At 43.7% G+C, this 18054-nt stretch overlaps 2 protein-coding genes across 2 annotated transcripts in view; one reads left to right on the top strand and one right to left on the bottom strand.

The window, feature by feature from the left end:
- The window catches only part of LOC124605140, a 46410-nt gene extending 30725 nt beyond the window's left edge, over window positions 1-15685 (bottom strand). The window contains exon 1 of the mRNA XM_047136623.1: window positions 15455-15685. Within this exon, the coding sequence (XP_046992579.1) occupies window positions 15455-15644 (190 nt within the window). The 5' untranslated portion in view covers window positions 15645-15685. The remainder of the gene's footprint in view (window positions 1-15454) is intronic.
- Window positions 1-18054, top strand: part of LOC124605139 (DENN domain-containing protein 5B) — a 474504-nt gene that overhangs the window by 277327 nt on the left and 179123 nt on the right. The gene's annotated exons all lie outside the window — the stretch shown is intronic.

Below are 18054 nucleotides of genomic sequence, written 5' to 3'. Positions count from 1 at the left end.
AGCAAAACCGTTATGGAACCACCACCAGCTTACATAGTGCCTTGTTGACAACTTGTGTCTATTGCTTCAGGGCCACATGCCATCAGCTCTTACCAACTAAAAGCGGGACTCATCCCGATATGGTCACGCCGGCCGTTGTGGCCGAGCGGTTCTAGGCGCTTCAGTCTGGAACTGCGTGACCGCTACGGTCCCAGGTTCGAATCCTGCCTCGGGCATGGATGTGTGTAATGTCCTTAGGTTAGCTAGGTTTAAGTAGTTCTAAGTTCTAGGGGACTGATGACCTCAGATATTAAGTCCCATAGTGCTCAGAGCCATTTGAACCATTTTTTTTTTTTATATATATATGGTCACGAGCCCCTGGAGAGGCGCTGAAGACGATGTCCTGCTAGTAGAGACACTCGCGTCGGTGGTCTGTTGTTGTAGCCCATTAACTCCAAATTTCGGCGCACTGTCCAAAGAGATACCTTCGTCGAACGCCCCACATTGATTTCTGCGGTTATTTCACGCAGTTTTACTAGTCTGTTACCACTGACAACTCTAGCGCCGTCGGCTACTGCGTTGTCCGTGATGAAATTTGGTATTCTCGGCACAATCTTGACACTGTGGCTTTCGAAATAATGAATTCTCTCGGTTTTTCGAAATGGATTGTCCCATGCGTCTAGCTCCAACTACCATTCCTCGTACAAAGCCCATTGATTCCAGTCGTCCGACCATAGCACATCGGAAATCTTTTCACATGGAGCTCATGAGTATGAATGACAGCTCCGTCAATGCTCCGTCCTTTTAAATCTTATGTATGCGTTACTGCCGCCGTCTGTACGAATATACGTGCATATCGCTATCCCATGACTTATCACTTCCTTATAGATCGCATGTGTGTTGTGCGGATCGTTAATCGCGTGGAAATCCCTTGCAATCTGATGAATCACGTGCGATGTTCGGCAGTCTGGTTACGACCCGTTTGTCTAGTTATTAACCGTCTTTTGGTAGTATTGTTTTGTTTCGTTTCGCCTTGCTCACCTTGTTAGAACTTTGCGTTAGAATTCTAAGTTATTCAGGGACCACGACCGACTCTTGAAGTGAAGTAGAGGCCAAGTTGCCATTTATATTGAGAAGTAATACGAAATATACCTACAATTTTGCATTGATAAGCATTTTGAAGTTTCTGTCGTAGAAGTAGATTTGTTGGGGAGTTCATGGTAATAGTCACAATATACTGGGCTCCCATCTCGTGATTCCGGTTTATTGATACAACAATTACACGCATTATTAAAGTTTTTAACTTTAAAAAACAGAATGACGTACGGTAATATTACGTGGACAGTAAATGTTCAGGACAAATATATTATACAGCTATTTTCAGTTCCATTTTCATACAATCCTACCCTCCTCCATATAATTTATAGCAAGAAAATGGTAATCAGCAGTGCTGCTATTTACAGTCTTATACACACATCGAGCTAACAAAATAAATTAAGAAAATACTCGCAGTTTAGCTACAGGCGTGATGTATAAGAAAGGAACGGAGGAGTAATAACCGAAAAAAGAATTGTATTAGCACGCGAAACATCTAAACAACCCTCTTTGCTTTAGTGAAAAGATTTATGTATTCTGAGAAGTAACTTACAGTTCCCAAGAAAAGAGTTTCAAAACAAGTTTCACTAACTACAATAGTCTCCCCCTCCCCTCCCCCGTTTTTAAGTACTCGTAGAGCTACGGAGATTAATTACCATTGCTCCGTAACATAGTTAATTTTCCATAGCTGAATCTAGACATAGCGGCGTTCGTAACGCTGGTGGAGATTGCTTGGCAAACCCCTCGTGTGTGGCGGGCTCGATGCGACTGACCGACTGGAGCGATATCGTATGTGAAGGATCGCTGGGACCCGTCGTTCGTGTGTGGTGCCTTGTACTGCACGTATACCCCGACTTTCTGGCCAAAATAGACTACACGATTTAGGTGCGCGTCGTGTGCGTAAATCAGCCGCCAACTGCTTCGCGAATGGATTTCAGTGACGTAAGTGATTAGCTGACTGTGCCGATTGTGGAGATCTGAATTCTTGATTGTGCTGCAGACTGCGCATGAGCGGAAACAGGCGACTGTGACTTCGTCTGGTAACATAGGGAGGGAATTACCCTATTGTATTGGAACTCACTCCTGTCACAATAATGGCTTTTGTGCCTTCTTAATCTTTATTCTGATGTTTACTTTGTTTTTGTGACATATTGCGAAGGTTACTCGATGACCTGTTATTTTTCCTACTAGTAGTTCATCCACAAGAGCGACAGAACATCTGAAAGGTAAAAGATACTTATGTTTTGCAGTACCTGGATGAAGAAAAAGCCTACAGTATGCATAAACAACACGCACACTTTTGGCGGTGTTGTGTAAACGGAACTGCCACTTGTGACAGAAGAGAGAGCGCAGGAATAAAAAGCCAGGGGCGCTGCAGTAGACTTACGAGTAATCGATTGAGACAAGTGAGAGTTGACTTACGACTAGTCGATTGAGACAAGTGAGTTGCTATTAAAGCGGCGTCAAGGGGGACGCATACTGCTTTATCAAGCGTTTTGTGCAAACAGGCACATAGCTCAAGCATGCTTGCATACAAACGTCAGTTCGTGCTTCGAATATGTAGAGTTCGCACGATGAGTAAATGTTAATTTTGACCGGCTTTGCAACCGTGACGCGAAATAAAAAACAAGAAACATGGTTCTTGAGGTAAAGATTGGCCCGTGAAATGCGTCTGTAGGGGAACGTATTTGAACCCCTATTACTCCCCACATCTTCGAGTAAAAAGTATGATATTGTCATACATTAAAGACTGAAACAATATTACCATTTGTCGTGTGAAGGGGCTATGAAGACTTCAGATACTATTCTATTCACATCTGTAATACACGAGTGCTGGCGTAAAACTTCAACTCTTTCTCAACCAGATTAATTTGTTTTTCTCTTCTCCTGCAGTTCGTTCTAGGAGCCTTTAAAACTGGTTGTTTGTGACAGAGTCTGTTTCATCGTCAAGGCTATCTTTCGTGTAATTAATTAAACGTTTCCAGCAATTTGCGCATCATTTGCCAGATGTTGTTGCACACAGTGACCCTATGAAGCTTGCCTCAGAACTGACGTTTGCTTCTACAAACCTGCACATTGTAAGCACACGCGCTCAAACATGCTTACACAAGCTTGCATGACTTAAAATTGACTACATGTAAAGCAGCCTGAACCGCCCGAATGCATAATTACGCTGCAGGCGGTCCAGCACGATAGCAATAAGTTATTGATCATGTAAGCTGACTGATAGGTGCTTGCGACAAAAAGATTCCAGCGGTAGATATCCTGTATGCACTGCAGCAACAGTAGACGCAAATTAACAGGTACTTCACCGAAAGACTTTAGACATTGTATTACATGGTCGACGATGACCAATTTACGGTTTACGGAGCAACACCGCGCGGTATACTGTAGATGTCGCGCAAGTAGCCAGCTACTGGACTAGCATTTGAGAGGGCTGCGGAATTAATCCCTGTCCGGCCATCGAAATTTGTTTTCCGCCGCTTCCCTTCGGCGATCGACTTTTCTTTTAAGGGGGACGCCCGCAGATTTCCTCTCATCTTTGTCCGATCCATCATACATGTCTTTTCTCTAAGCGCCCCCCCCCCCCCCTCCCCGCTCTTCATTTAGTGTGTAATATTACTGAAGTTATTCCTTGACCTAGCAGAAAAATTAGCAATATTTAATCTCGTTCGGATACTTGGATGATCACAACGCTGTTGTAATAATTGCTCTACTTTGTAGCAAGCAGATAAGGTGGGTGAAAAATTAGTATAAGAAGCATCGAAGATTCAGTGACGAAAACTTGTTGAGAGATTTGATGTTGAACGAAAGTGTTGATGCCCAACATTTGATACATTGCTAGAAACGGTTTTCCCCAGTTGTCTACAGTGAAAGACGCAATTCTACCGAGTCAGCGTGTATCTGTTCCACTACGATACCTAGCTAATGGCAATCCTTTCGAAGCCTTTAAATGGACAAGTGCAGTTTCATTCAGAGTGTTGGAAACGTAGTTACAGTTCAATAATAAAAATGGCTCTGAGCACTATGGGACTTAATATCTGAGGTCATCAGTCCCCTAGAACTACTTAAACCTAACCAACCCAAGGACATCACAACATCCATACCCGAGGCAGGATTCGAATCTGCGACCGTAGCGGTCGCGCAGTTCCAGACTGAAGCGCCTAGAACCGCTCGGCCAATCCGACCTGCTCATGCAATAATATATGCATTGAAAGATTATATATGGGCAGTTAATGTAAATACTCCCATAAATATCTATGTGTATACTATTATTCATACCTTGGCATTAATTATTTAAAAAAATCTTCCTTCAGAGTTGTAGGATACCGTTCGCTGTGTCTTGTCGACAAGAAAACTCTCACTCTTAAGATTTCTGTTTTCGCACACTGTTGTTGGCCCTAACATCTCTCAATGCCAGAAATGATTTATAAATTTCGATGCACTCTGATAAGAACGCTTTTTCGTCTTGCTTTGAACACATAATAAAAAAAGCGAACACAAAGATGACCGAAGACCGTAACACACGAGAGACTGGCAAGGATGTTGTCAATACTGCCCGCGGATGGCATATTATTTCCAGGCATCGCGATATAGCTCGAAAGTTTTTGATGTGTTCAGTATTACTGCTCGACATCTCAATCAGTCCCACCACAAGTTCGATATTCGCAGTCGACAGGTCATGGGCGCGAAACAATAAATCTTTTTTCTCATGTCCTTTAATTACTTGCGTGGTTAGACGGCTCGTTTGAAAAAAGGTGGGCGAAATCGGACACTAATTGCCAGTCAAAGCTAACGCATCTTTCATTATTCGTGTTTCGGAGCCAGTGGACTACAACGTGGATGTCCTAGTGTGTAGCAATGTTTGGCAACAGCCTACCCGGGGGTGAGTGTATTAGTCATGGCGCGGGATGTGCGTGATGCCAATACACGACCACGTGGTCCGTTACTGCTGAAGGGGTGATGCTGGACCCGCCCCCCTCCCCTTCATCGGCTGCTGGGTAGAGGACACTGCGGAGTCACTTTGATAGGTACCGTTCGCACGTTACAAAGTCCGTTCCACGTTGTAGCTGACATTGCACGGAACGGCGCCTTCAAATCATGCTAATGTTGACACTAGGCGGAAATATCAAATACCTTAATCGTCACTGACATCCATATTGAACTGTGATGGTGAGATTACAAGGCACCGGCTGTCTTAAAGAAGACTGAACATAGAATCTACGGTTATCAGCTAGAAGTTATAGTAGAGCTTATTAACGAGCAAAGCAAAGTTTACGCTCTTCACAAAGATCGTATGGTAAATTTTCCAACTGTTGGAAACAAACAGCACGGAAAAGTGTAGTACAAATGTTAAAAAAAAAAGTCTGTGCACATGCGGGCTCTATAAGTAATTTTTGCATTTTGATATTAATGCGAAAATTATCAAGTCCTCAATCTTCGCAGTGTGGTACGGAAACTCTACAAGCAATAAAATTAAGAAGACGCAAAAGCACAAAACATTTTGCGTGCATAGTTCTTCGTGGAAACCCCAGTATAAACTTATAAGTATTTGTATTACAATGCAATTAATTATCAACTTCTTTAATACAGTGGTTACACAGAGTAGTATAATGGTTACAGAATAGGTAAGTTACTTGTTTGTGTCCTCGCTGGCCGCTGTACGTAATCGATTTGCGCCGTTTTTTCGTTTCCTTTTCGACGTTGCTATAGCTCTAGTATTCGCTCGGCACTGGACTGTTAAGGCTTTTTGGATTCCTTTCGATGCGACGAGCTTTCCGCTGACTTGAGTTTTTTTATAAATCGAGTGATACGAGACATCTTTCATTATTTTGCAATTTTCAGTTTAATACCGATTCATATGAAATAGAAGATGAGGAAAGGATGGGTGGGAAAATCTTGGTGAGTTAAAAATTTGTGCCGAGCTGTGACTTGAACCCGGCTTTACCCGCTTCTCATGAACGGCTGCCTTAACCGCTTCTCTCATTCGGACGCAATGCAATGCAGCGTCCCTCCTCCATTAACCACTCGCAAAGAAACATGGCAGACGACTCCTGTCCGAAGACGGTCGATCGTTAACTTTCTTACTACAGTATGAGGTTCACGAGGGTCTCTCCATTAACAAGGACCGGGGGAACTTGGACAGTTGCTTATATCGTCATGAAATGCTGATTAGGCATTGGGGTCACATACGGAACATTTAGAATCCTCGTGATATCAGAAAATTGTTTATTAGTCTGTGGGGAGTTTATGGGAATGGTACAGTCTGTTGCTGGCGTCATGAAATCGCGTCCACGCACGTTGGGGGTTGTTAACCACGTTACTAAATAAGTAACTCCTCTAACATCTCCTCAATGTTGCCATTAAATACCGCCAAAGATTTTTTTATCAGCTTAATGAACTAAAAATATGACAATTAGATATAGATATTGTGATGAATCCATTAAGCTGAACGTTATGCGTACATCATCTGCCACATAGCCCATTCTCACCGAGCGAGGTGGCGCAGTGGTTAGACACTGGACTCGCATTCGGGAGGACGACGGTTCAATCCCGCGTCCGGCCATCCTGATTTAGGTTTTCCGTGATTTCCCTAAATCGCTCCAGGTAAATGCCGGGATGGTTCCTTTTAAAGGGCACGGCCGACTTCCTTCCCCGTCCTTCCCTAATCCGATGAGACCGCTGACCTCGCTGTCTGGTCTCCTTCCCCAAACCACCCCACCCCTACCCACATATAGCCCATTCTGTCTACATATACTCTGCAAGCCACAGTAGTCTGTACAGTCAATAGCGAAGGGTACTCCGTACCTTCATTAACGATTTTTCTGTCCTCTTCGAATTGCGTTGTGAACGAGAGAGAAATGACAGTCGATGTGCTTCGATTAAACATTATAGTCGCAATACACAACGGATGCTGTACATATGTTGCTTCCACCCTTCTTCAGATACTGGTTTTATGAGTTAGGTCACGCCTTTCTGGCGAAGATTTCCAAAGGTTCCCTGAGCATACGTGTAACTCTTTCGTATGGACTGTGGTGCGTTTCTAACCTAGGGCTGTGTATCGAAATTTGTTCGATGTCTGTTGTCATGCTTACTTTATTAGGGCTCAAAACGGTGTAGCACTTCTCTAGAATTTGGACTAGCATCTCGTGTGTAGTTTTCTTCATAGACGCACCGCACTTTTCTCATAATCCTCCATGATTTTCCATTCGCTTTCAGTAGTAGACCTACTGGTTTTACGAGCTTGCCCAGTTTCATATCACTTCTTAGCATGCATTACCAACACATTCAACGACGTGACAGAGTCTGCAGTTAACCACTGATTTTGTTATCAGACTAAGATTTCTTTCTCTTACTTGTGGGATTTATATGGTATTCATCCACATTTGAAGGGAGCATCACAGCATCCATTCAGCGATGTTACTATCAATGTTCTAGACAAGATCGCCTACGAGAATTCAAATTTGCTGCAGATTCAGTCTTATAAATCGTTTATATATACAGTATAGTCCCGCTATTCCGAACTAGTTGGGACTGAACACTGTTCGGTTTAACCGGGAATTCGGAATAGGCGGATACTTTAAGCTCTTGCGTATCAAAAGTACTGCTTCGCAAGAAAATAAATCTGTCCCCGGATTTAAAATGGACAAACAATGTCGAACTTTCGCTGATGGTAGTAGGCAAATCGGCGAAACCACGATTGTTCAAAAACATTGACATCAACTCACTTCCTGTGAATTATAAGAAGCGAAACAATGCTTGGATGGGGCATGACTTGTTCAAGGAATGGTTCGAGCACCAATTTATCCCGAAAGTGACCGCGTTCAGTAAAGAAAATGGATTACCTAATCGTGCTCCGCTGTCTGTATACAATGCTCCGTACCTCTCAGACGAAACTTGTTTGGGGAGATATCAAAGCAATTTTTCTGCCACTGGACAGCGTATGGACTAAGGTATGTTGCAGGCCATTAAAGAAAAATACAAAAAATCCTGCTTCGCACCTTAATGAAATTGCAATCCTGCAAAGAAAATTACCATAAAAAATGTGATTTACCGGTTGGCTGAAGCATTGGATATAACACCACTAAAGGCCATTACAATCTTGGAAAAATCTCAGGCTTCCATTGGAATTTGTTGAAACAACTTTTACACCAGTGAAAGACTGAACTACTTTCACTAGTCAAGAAAATCCCTGTCTTGAAGAGACAGAAGTGTTGAGGAGGGTGGACTGTTGTGACGACAATGGCCACCAAGAGTACGGAGACGAAGCCATCGTAGCAATGGTGCAGGGCTCATCAGCGCAAATCGACTCGAACTGAACTCATACTACACACAGACGCGGCAGATGCTCTTCACCTCGTTTTAACACTATGTCGACTCCATCAACACCAAATGCGGCGATGGCGGGACATCGCATCCTCAAGTCGATTCCGTGCTCTCCGTAAAAAAAACTGTATTTATAAGTGTGTGTAAATTGATTATTTTTGTGTTTAGCTGCGATTAAAAATGATTCTACGGGACTGTATAAATTGAGCCGACATGTATTGTATGTACTGTTCTGTAAATAACCAGCTTGCATTCCAGTATAGTTTCAGGAGTTTGCATCAAGCTTAGGCTCTATGCATACCTCTATTCAACTTCTTTGTATAATAATAAATGTGCGTTTTGTTTCGAATGTCTTGAATTTCTCTTGTTTTAAAGTTAAAAAAAAAAAACAGTATATCTTCTGAACTCAGTTCGGAGTAGGCGGATTTTCGGAATAGCGGGACAGGGCCCCCTTCCACGAAGCTATTATTTGTTCCGCGCCCTCCATCTCAGATCCTGAATGCGCTCTGGATGAAGTACTGGATTCTATTATTCAAACATTTCTCTATCACGTCATACATTGCTTACGATTTATATCTAATCCCTCCAATCTACAGTGAAGTGCATTGCACAGAGTATTTCCCGTTGTACCATTCATTAGATCTTCCTTCCGTTACAGTCATGTATGGAGGGCGGTAACAATGATTGGCTCTGAGCACTATGGGACTCAACTGCTGTGGTCATTAGTCCCCTAGAACTTAGAACTACTTAAACCTAACTAACCTAAGGACATCACACACATCCATGCCCGAGGCAGGATTCGAACCTGCGACCGTAGAAGTCCCACGGTTCCGGACTGCGCGCCTAGAACCGCGAGACCGCCGCGGCCGGCGGTAACAATGATTTTTTAAATTCCTTTGAGCGCGCCATAATTGTTGTGATCTTGTGTGGTGCATATAATCCAGTCAGCTTCAGATCGCCGTTATAAAATGTTAGCTGCATTTCCAATGGACTGGGATAATGGTTTACGATAAGTCGAGTTAAAATATGTTAGAGGTTTCTTGAAATTAATGCAACCAGTCGTCTTTTGTTTTTAGAACCGCTTAGCGATTCATCATCAGATGGTACATATTTATTAACATTTATCATCAAATGCTGAATCGATAGCCGGTTCGAAACCGTTAATACCATTATAAAAATTAAAGAAGCAAAGGGAATGCGACTGGTTGCATTAATTTCAAGAAACCTTTATTCATCACAGTCACAGTGATGTCCATCCATAACGGATAAAAGTTTTAAAATACGTTGTTGGAAGAACAACAAATCCTGATATATTTTTGTTTTAAGTGTGTCACATCCACCATAATGCGACGCATTGCCCATCCACATATCCAAAAACATCTTGCCTACGCAGCCTCTGCGAATACTGTTCGTATCGTAGGCCAGTTAAGCCTAATAGGAAACAGTTGAGACACGATTCATCCTTCCTGTTTATTAATAGAGCAAGAGCGCATACACGGAACTAGATTGTTGGTATAAAAAGTACTCCCGCACTGTTGCAAAGAACGACAACTTTACGTGTAAATAATCACGGGGAATGGACAACGTAATACCATCATTGTTGTAGAATGACGGAAGTTACGTGAGACCAGACTAATATACCGACCTCAAGCATTTAATTCATGATTTCACAAATAGCTTTCGAGCTGACCAAAGAAAATATATTGACAGACAGGAGGCAGTGTTCGAGTAATATCGTGCTATGTAGTCTGTTAAATCGCTATAGACTTCTTTTCCTCCTTAGAAAGGGAGCAACACTTCTTTTCCTCCATAGAAAGGGAGCAACACAAAAGTGGTGCGCTCCAATCTCTGACGGTTTCGACAGTGAGCTATATGATTAACTGCTCCCGTGAAAAAAATTTACAATTGTTGTATCTACATGTAATTTCTTTTCGTAACACCCATTTCCTTGCCTGTGATAGGAGAGATGTTGCCATGAGTACAACTTAATATCACGCATGTCTTCAGTTTCGGAAAACGACAGCAATGATTATGTAAACTGCAGCCACTCCACGCGAGGCGTTAACGCTAATAGCGTGCGCCGCAAACCGGCAGAGGGTGCCCCTCTCGTTGAAGGTTACATGCCAAGTTTAAAGAACCTATAATTGCGTAGGAAGAACCTGTTTGGAAGTTTGCATTGTACTTTGCGACGCACGAATACTGTCTGGCAACAGTAAATTGTAATTTGGTTGTAAGAAATGCTTCTTTTGAAACTCCATCTGTGCGCCTAGAGCTGATGAGTCATTGCAAAAAATGGCTCTGAGCGCTATGGGACTTAACATCTTAGGTCAACAGTCCCCTAGAGCTTAGAACTACTTAAACCTAACTAACCTAAGGACATCACACACATCCATGCCCGAGGCAGGATTCGAACCTGCGACCGTAACGGTCGCGCGGTTCCAGACTGAAGCGCCTAGAACCGCTCGGCCACTCCGGCCGGCTGAGTCATTGCAATCTCAGTGGTGACACACAGAGATAATATCTGTCCATAGGCATCCCCAAAGGGGGAGAGGAGGGGCGGTGACAAGAAGAGGCACTGACAAACCTCCCTGCTGGAATATGGAGTACAGTGTTTCTATTCATTTCAAAATGCCGAACGAGTAAATAAATAAATTATAAACTCTATGTATAATATATTGAGTGTGTATCCATCCATTCTCAGGAGGTGTATAATAAGTTTTTCGTGTTACCTATGAAACTTAGTTGTGGCATGACACGTCACGAAACTGCCCAGCTCATTTCTATCTCCAAGGGCAATATTAAGTGTCTTACACCGCCACCCCTACGTCTAAAAAAATTCTGCCACCCCTACGTCTCAAAAAATTCTGGGGACGCAAAATTACACGAAATCAACTCTGATTCGGAAACGAAAACGACCTTGCCCTTTCAGAGGAACCCAGTTTTGCCCTAATGGGCGGGACAAGCGTAGTATTTACAAAAATACACACTTTGGCGTATGCCTCACAAACTTTTGTTGCCCATAACGAAGGTTTTCGGATTCCATGTCCATTTGCGCATAAATGGCACTGGAATATGAAATCGACAATCAAAACCTCGGACGTGGCCCTTAAATATTATGAAAAATATGGAGAAGTCTCTTCCTTGTGTTGAAATAATTTGCTTCTAGGATATAAAAAAACAACTTAAATGGAGATCACTTGAATAAACTGAGTAGCAAAAGTTGACCAACAGATAATCTTAGATAGGTATGTCACAAATTCCTCAGTTACGTGGTAATATTGGTTTACTGTGCGATTATATGTTTTCAGAGCCGGGATTACGTGTTGAGAGGACAGCAGTTATATGTGGAGATCTGCAGCTTTCTTGTGAAATCGTACCTGACATGTTGAGACTATTAGCCACTGGGAAGTAGGTGGAAATCTTTGTGATAATTGAAGCAGTGGTGCTAAATATGTTGCGATCTTGGAATGCCTATGGCATTGTTTCCAGTATTGTTAAGTTACATGGTACGTTTCCTACTTGTTAACTAAAGGAAAACATAACGTATTGACATTATGGCCATCAAACCCCTAAGACTTCAGCTCTGGTTCAGAAATCGGAATAGATTTGTTGACATTAAGAGGATTTGTTAACCACAATAATTAGAAGGATCAAGGTATGCCTAAATTAAGAGGATTTGTTAACCACAATAATTAGAAGGATCAAGGTATGCCTAAATCATTTAAGGGGACTCCAAGGTGGTTCCTTTGAAAATGACATCTTCCACACTCTGAGCTTCTGATCTTTTAATGTTATCCAAGGACAGTTTAGAGTGACAAGACTTCTTACTAAGTAATAATCGTAATGTTAAAACAGCTCTTGAAATATGCCGCTAAGAGTAATGCTGAAGATTAGATATGGATACATTTAATGAAGTTCTGAATCGGATTGGGGGAAAGAAGTGGCACAAGTTGATCCTGAGGAAGTAAGTTTGGCGGGTAAAAGTTGTAGAGGGAGACAAAGGTTGAAATGGCGTTATGCAGGCATGAAGAGGTGTACGCACAAAATAGACTAGCGCGGAGGGCAGCATAGAACTAGTCTGACGACAACAACACCGTCATAATGCTTATTCTCAGTGCAGCAAATCTAGCACGCAGATGTCCTTTCTTGCACTTCAACGTTCACAAACAGCTTAGAGAGAACGGGCTCCCATAACACGACATTTAAGACTCATAAGATTCAATCTTCGACACCAAAAAGCTTTCAGATCGCAGGACGTCAGTATTTATATGAACTTCACGGGTTAGTTATTGGTACAGGAAAGATGTATCCCCGTGGTAAGCTTGACAGTTAACCATACACTAAAGCGCAAAGTGCTGATTAAGCACTGTGATATTTTCACATTAAACAATACAACAGTGCACAGGTTACTGCGTCCAGAATACGAGTTAAGTAGATTTATATACGACGTATGTTACCAACATATTCTGAAGACGTTGAGTGTACAGCAGGCATATTTGGTTTTCGCTTGCTTTATTGGAGAAACATCGTTTGCCTTATTGCAGAAACACCGTTACTGGTTCCGAATTCATATACATCTTCAGACGGCTTTCATGCTTCTATCAGGACACATTAACGTTGGTGTAGATAAAACCATCTAAGTCGTCTGTTGATTACGATATAAATTCGAACCCTGTGACGGTGCTTCTTCAAACAACACCAAAAATCAAATTGTCGCAGCTGGCCGCTGTACACTGTCAACACCCACAGCTATCTAACAGTGTCATTGTTTGACAAAATAACGCACGTCGGAGATTTGTCTGTTGTGCAGCGTGCAAGGCACATTTCTGAATTCATCATGTGGTTTTAATTATTTGCGAAAAGTTTGATCTTAGATTGTGCCACTGATTAGTCCGGCATCACAACAACCGTTATTTCCTTCCTACTGTCAACAAACCGTCACTTCCCAACCTAACCCAAACTTCAGGCTATACTGAAGACCTGACACCACATCCACCATCACATTAATCCACCAAGCTGGACGGTAAGGCTACACGCATATGACGCCGAAATCTAGCCTATTATTACGTACCATCAGAAAAATGCTACTTAAATATCCAGTCAGATACTGATTTAAAAGCGGTGCAAACATTGATACCTTGTTTTAAATGCTCATAACTTGTTTTAAATGCTCAGAAATTCGAAATTGTGGGTTTCACGAAGTGTTGAAAGGTTGACACAGCACTGCATCAGTGAGTTTCAACAGGGATCAGTCAAAAAAAATATGGTTCAAATGGGTCTGAGCACTATGGGACTTAACATCTATGGTCATCAGTCCCCTAGAACTTAGAGCTACTTAAACCTAACTAACCTAAGGACATCACACAACACCCAGTCATCACGAGGCAGAAAAAATCCCTGACCCCGCCGGGAATCGAACCCGGGAACTCGGGCGCGGGAAGCGAGAACGCTACCGCACGACCACGAGCTGCGGACAGGATCAGTCACCTCCTACAAATATTTGCCCAACAATTTCTTAAGGATATGATTCGTAATGGTTGTTGGTAAAGGAGACCTAAGTGCATTGGCAGGATACGCGGAAAATGCAGTTCATCCACGAAGAAGAATGGTTACAATTGGTAGGGTACTGGGAGTCGGTCTACGAAGGAGTGTGTTCACATACCACGTGTGCGTGCCACCTCAGAATATTGCTCATGTGTGTGGGAATTACAGGGGGCCTCTTAACTCACGAGGTGACTTGTTAACGCATACTACGAGGTGCGATCTCTAGCACCCCCATGTTTAAAATCATCTGAAATTTTTAAGTTATATGACAGTCATTTTACAATTATTTATGCGCTTTTAAATAGTCATTTTTGATTTTATTGCACTAAATATTGGTTATGCCTGCAATCTTATCACATACTTTCATGCTTCCTTTTTTAACAACACACACAAAACTAATTGTTGGAGAACTTAATTTCACATTTGAAACATTGTAGTATCTGAGTAGCAAGTAAATGTACACACAAAAGTACGTGCAAGGGTTTAAACGTCTTCATAAGATTGAACTCTTGTAGGTACAAAAAGAAAGTCCACAAAATGGACATTCATTGCAGGAATCACATTTTCATTTACCGCCTCTCAGATTACATTTGATTTCAACAAACACTTTAAGTACTTTATTGGAGAAACAGCGATGTCCCTGTAACGTTTAAATTGACACGTTCCTAAGGTTACATTTTATACGATACTGAAAGAAGCAGGTACGTAATTCACGAGGGGGTCCGCTACAAGTGTCAACAACAAACAAAGAAGGGGATAATGCCGCAACGAACAAGAAGACATTATAGGGTTTGCAATATAAGGAAAGTAGGGGGAGTATAGCAGCATTCTGCTAGAACTGACCTTGGAGGGCGAGCTTGAAAATTTTCGCGCAGTCTGAGACACACGCGAGTTGCGGGTTAAGTTATTCAGAAATTGGTGACCGAATGGTCACAGAAATGCTGAAGAAACTGAATTGGCGCATACATGAAGACAGATGCCAATTGTCCCGAACCTTACTTCGAGTTTCAAGAATCAGTCTTACGTGAAGAATGTAGCGTTATTCTTCAGCCCTGTAGGAACCGTGAAGGCAAGCTTAGGCTAATTACAGCACGCACGAAGCACTAAGGAGTCGGTGTTCCCTCGTTCCATAAGCGAGTTGAACGGAAGACAACGCGTTGTGCGATTTTAGGTGCCCTCTGCCACGCACTTCAGTGATTTGCAGAGTATGTACGCAGATGAAGTGGCAGTAGAGTGTTTTAGCACGTGACTGTCACTCGTGGAGGCGGCGTAATCATACCCTCTGATGAAGCGTACAGTTGAGATCGAGGTATGCGAATTACAAAAAGTGGTTTGCACTAGCGAGAGGACACGTGTGCGCGGAGAGCGAGCGATTTAAAGGGAGCTGAAACAAAGGCGGAGGCGTGCTAGCAGCCGGCGCTGGCCTTGGGCGGCCGGCCGGCTAGGGCCGCGTGACTGCGGCGGCGGCGGCTGCGATGCGCGCCCACTCGCCGGCGCCCTGGCTGCTCACCTGGCACTTTGAGAGCGCGCCCGATCTCCTCCCACGCCTCCATGCGCATCCGCGGGTCCTTGTAGTGGAACGACGTCTTGTCGTAGAGGATGTTGTGCTGGTACACCTGCGCGATGAGCTGCTCCTCGGTGAAGGGCGGCTGGTGCGCGGCCGCGCCGGCCGGCGTGGACGTGGCTGAGGCGGCCGCCATGGTCGGCAATGCGTCGCACACTGGCCGGCTCTGGCAGCCGCGGCGCGGCGCGCCACGCTACGCAACGCCGGCTTGCGTCACGTGCTCCCCTCGCTTCGCCTCGCCCGCGGCCGGCGACGCCATCACGCTGCCGTGCCGCCGCCGCCGCCGCCGCAGCGTCGCCTTCTTCCTTTTGGCGCGGCCGTGGCCACAGCCGGCCGGGCCGTGGTTTTCCTGCCGCCGCGCAGCGCCGCTCCCAGGCGTCGCTTTCCAGCCGACGGACGCGGCCGGCCACCGACTGCGCCGCCACCGCCACGTTGCCGCATCTGCCGGCTCTGCGTCGTGGCGCGTTCCACGCTCGTAGACCTGCTAAATATAAATCCAACTAGACAGCTCGCTGGGACTAGTGTAACGTTCGCGTGTTGGACAGGGGCGAATCTGTGTAAACATGATTCCTTCGTGTCTTGCTTGCAGTTCGCAGATCAGCTATTCCTGTATATTTCGTACTTCATAGCATTATATTTGCATAATATTTCCTCAGAAATCACATGCAACTGCAAGCTTGACAAGCATGCATGCTGAAGCACTTTGCACAAGCATACTGATTTGATATGATGGCGGACGTTGTCTTCGGTGTTTCGGTGCGCATATATAGCGAGCAAGAGTTTTTCGACTGTATCATCGCGCAGACTACGATCGAAAGAGTGACAATAATAATAATAATAATAAACGGCAGAGGCGTTCCTTCTCTTGAGCTACATGTCGAGCCTGGTGGTTTAAGGCGTTGCCTGGGAACAGAAAGGTCGTGGGAATCGAATCCCGGTCGGACCACGATCTTTCAGTCTGCGTTTTACTCTAGCCCTCATCTGTCAACGATGTGATGTGATGGGTCACTAGAAACGACATGTGGCTCGGATTCCACGTTCAGCTGCAGTTTCCCATTCCCTGGTTCGATAAAAAAAATGGTTCAAATGGCTCTGAGCACTATGCGACTTAACTTCTGAGGTCATCAGTCGCCTAGAACTTAGAACTAATTAAACCTAACTAACCTAAGAACATCACACACATCCATGCCCGAGGCAGGATTCGAACCTGCGACCGTAGCGGTCGCTCGGCTCCAGACTGTAGCGCCTAGAACTGCACACCCACTCCGGCCGGCCCTGGTTCGATAACAGAGAGAGTTTAGGCACACCAAGTCGCCAGATGGTGTCCAATTGAAAGACTTGCACCAGGCCATTGAGCCACATGAAATTATTGATATCCGAGCTACATATTACGCAGGAAGACGTAAGAAAGGTAAGGTGATCTGTATTCTACGCACAGCACAAATGCTTCGCGATAGTGTGACGACTGCTTCAAACGTGTGATTAAATTTGACAGACTTCGTTAGGACGATCACGCATTTGCTTGGCTGATCCCTGGATAAGAAACTGAAAATTTGACGTGTTTGATCGTCACCAGAAGCTTTGATGTAATTTTGTGCAAGCAGTAGGTCTGTTCGAGGAGGCTGGAGGCTTGATCGATATTCAGTCACGCAAGCTTGTGCAAGCATACCGAAGTGGGCATGCTTGACATCTGTGCTGACAAGGAATCTTCAGTTTTGCGGAAATCTTCGTAGCGGCCCCACGAGCACTGTGAAGCAAATGAATCGTAAATTGCAGGAAAAGTTTACTTTGAAAAATGCACTAAACAGTTGATGGTGTCAGGAACAGGCATGTCATTATTTAAAAATATAAATTCTCTCAGTTCCAGCTACAAGAACGAGCAGCGATATATGATATTTATTAATCCGGCGCGTGTTACCATTTGTTCCGTCAGCTCGCAAGACATATTGTGGTCAGTGTTTCGTGCGATATTACGGTTTCTGTCACTATACCCTGCTTTTTAATCGAATATTTTGGGAGTAGTAAGAGATGCATTCATGTTTCTTTTCTTTATCCTGAAGTAATTAGAGTAAGTTAATGTGAGATACGTGTTCCGTTTTATTATGAAGTCATCCCACATGTTATGTTTCCTCCTCCGCATTTTTTACGTCTCAAAGTCAAATCTGACCTAAACGAGCAGATCCTCTTCGCCTAAACTTCATATACTGCAAACAAAAAGAGTATTCGCGTATTCTTGTGACACTATTCTTTTGATTCTGCATGCATGTAAAGCTGTCAGATGTGTGTGTCTAACGTTACTCAGCTGACTCTACAAGTATACTCTTGTTCGTTTAGGTTGCAACTAATTATTCACTTAATAAGAAGTGGATAGCTGTGACTCAGAGATATTAGGTTGGTGCATAAGTACGAAGCGTTTTTGTTTTGCATGTTCGTATTCAGATTGCTATGGGTTTATTTATCGATTGTCTTTTTTATTTGTAATTCACATAGTGTCGTTTTGTTATTTGGAGGCAGTGAATGGAGGTGTGAACGCAAGAAAATGGAAT

Source organism: Schistocerca americana, chromosome 3 (assembly GCF_021461395.2).
Source record: "Schistocerca americana isolate TAMUIC-IGC-003095 chromosome 3, iqSchAmer2.1, whole genome shotgun sequence".
Classification (NCBI taxonomy): domain Eukaryota; kingdom Metazoa; phylum Arthropoda; class Insecta; order Orthoptera; family Acrididae; genus Schistocerca; species Schistocerca americana.
This window is presented reverse-complemented; position numbering and strand designations above follow the sequence as displayed.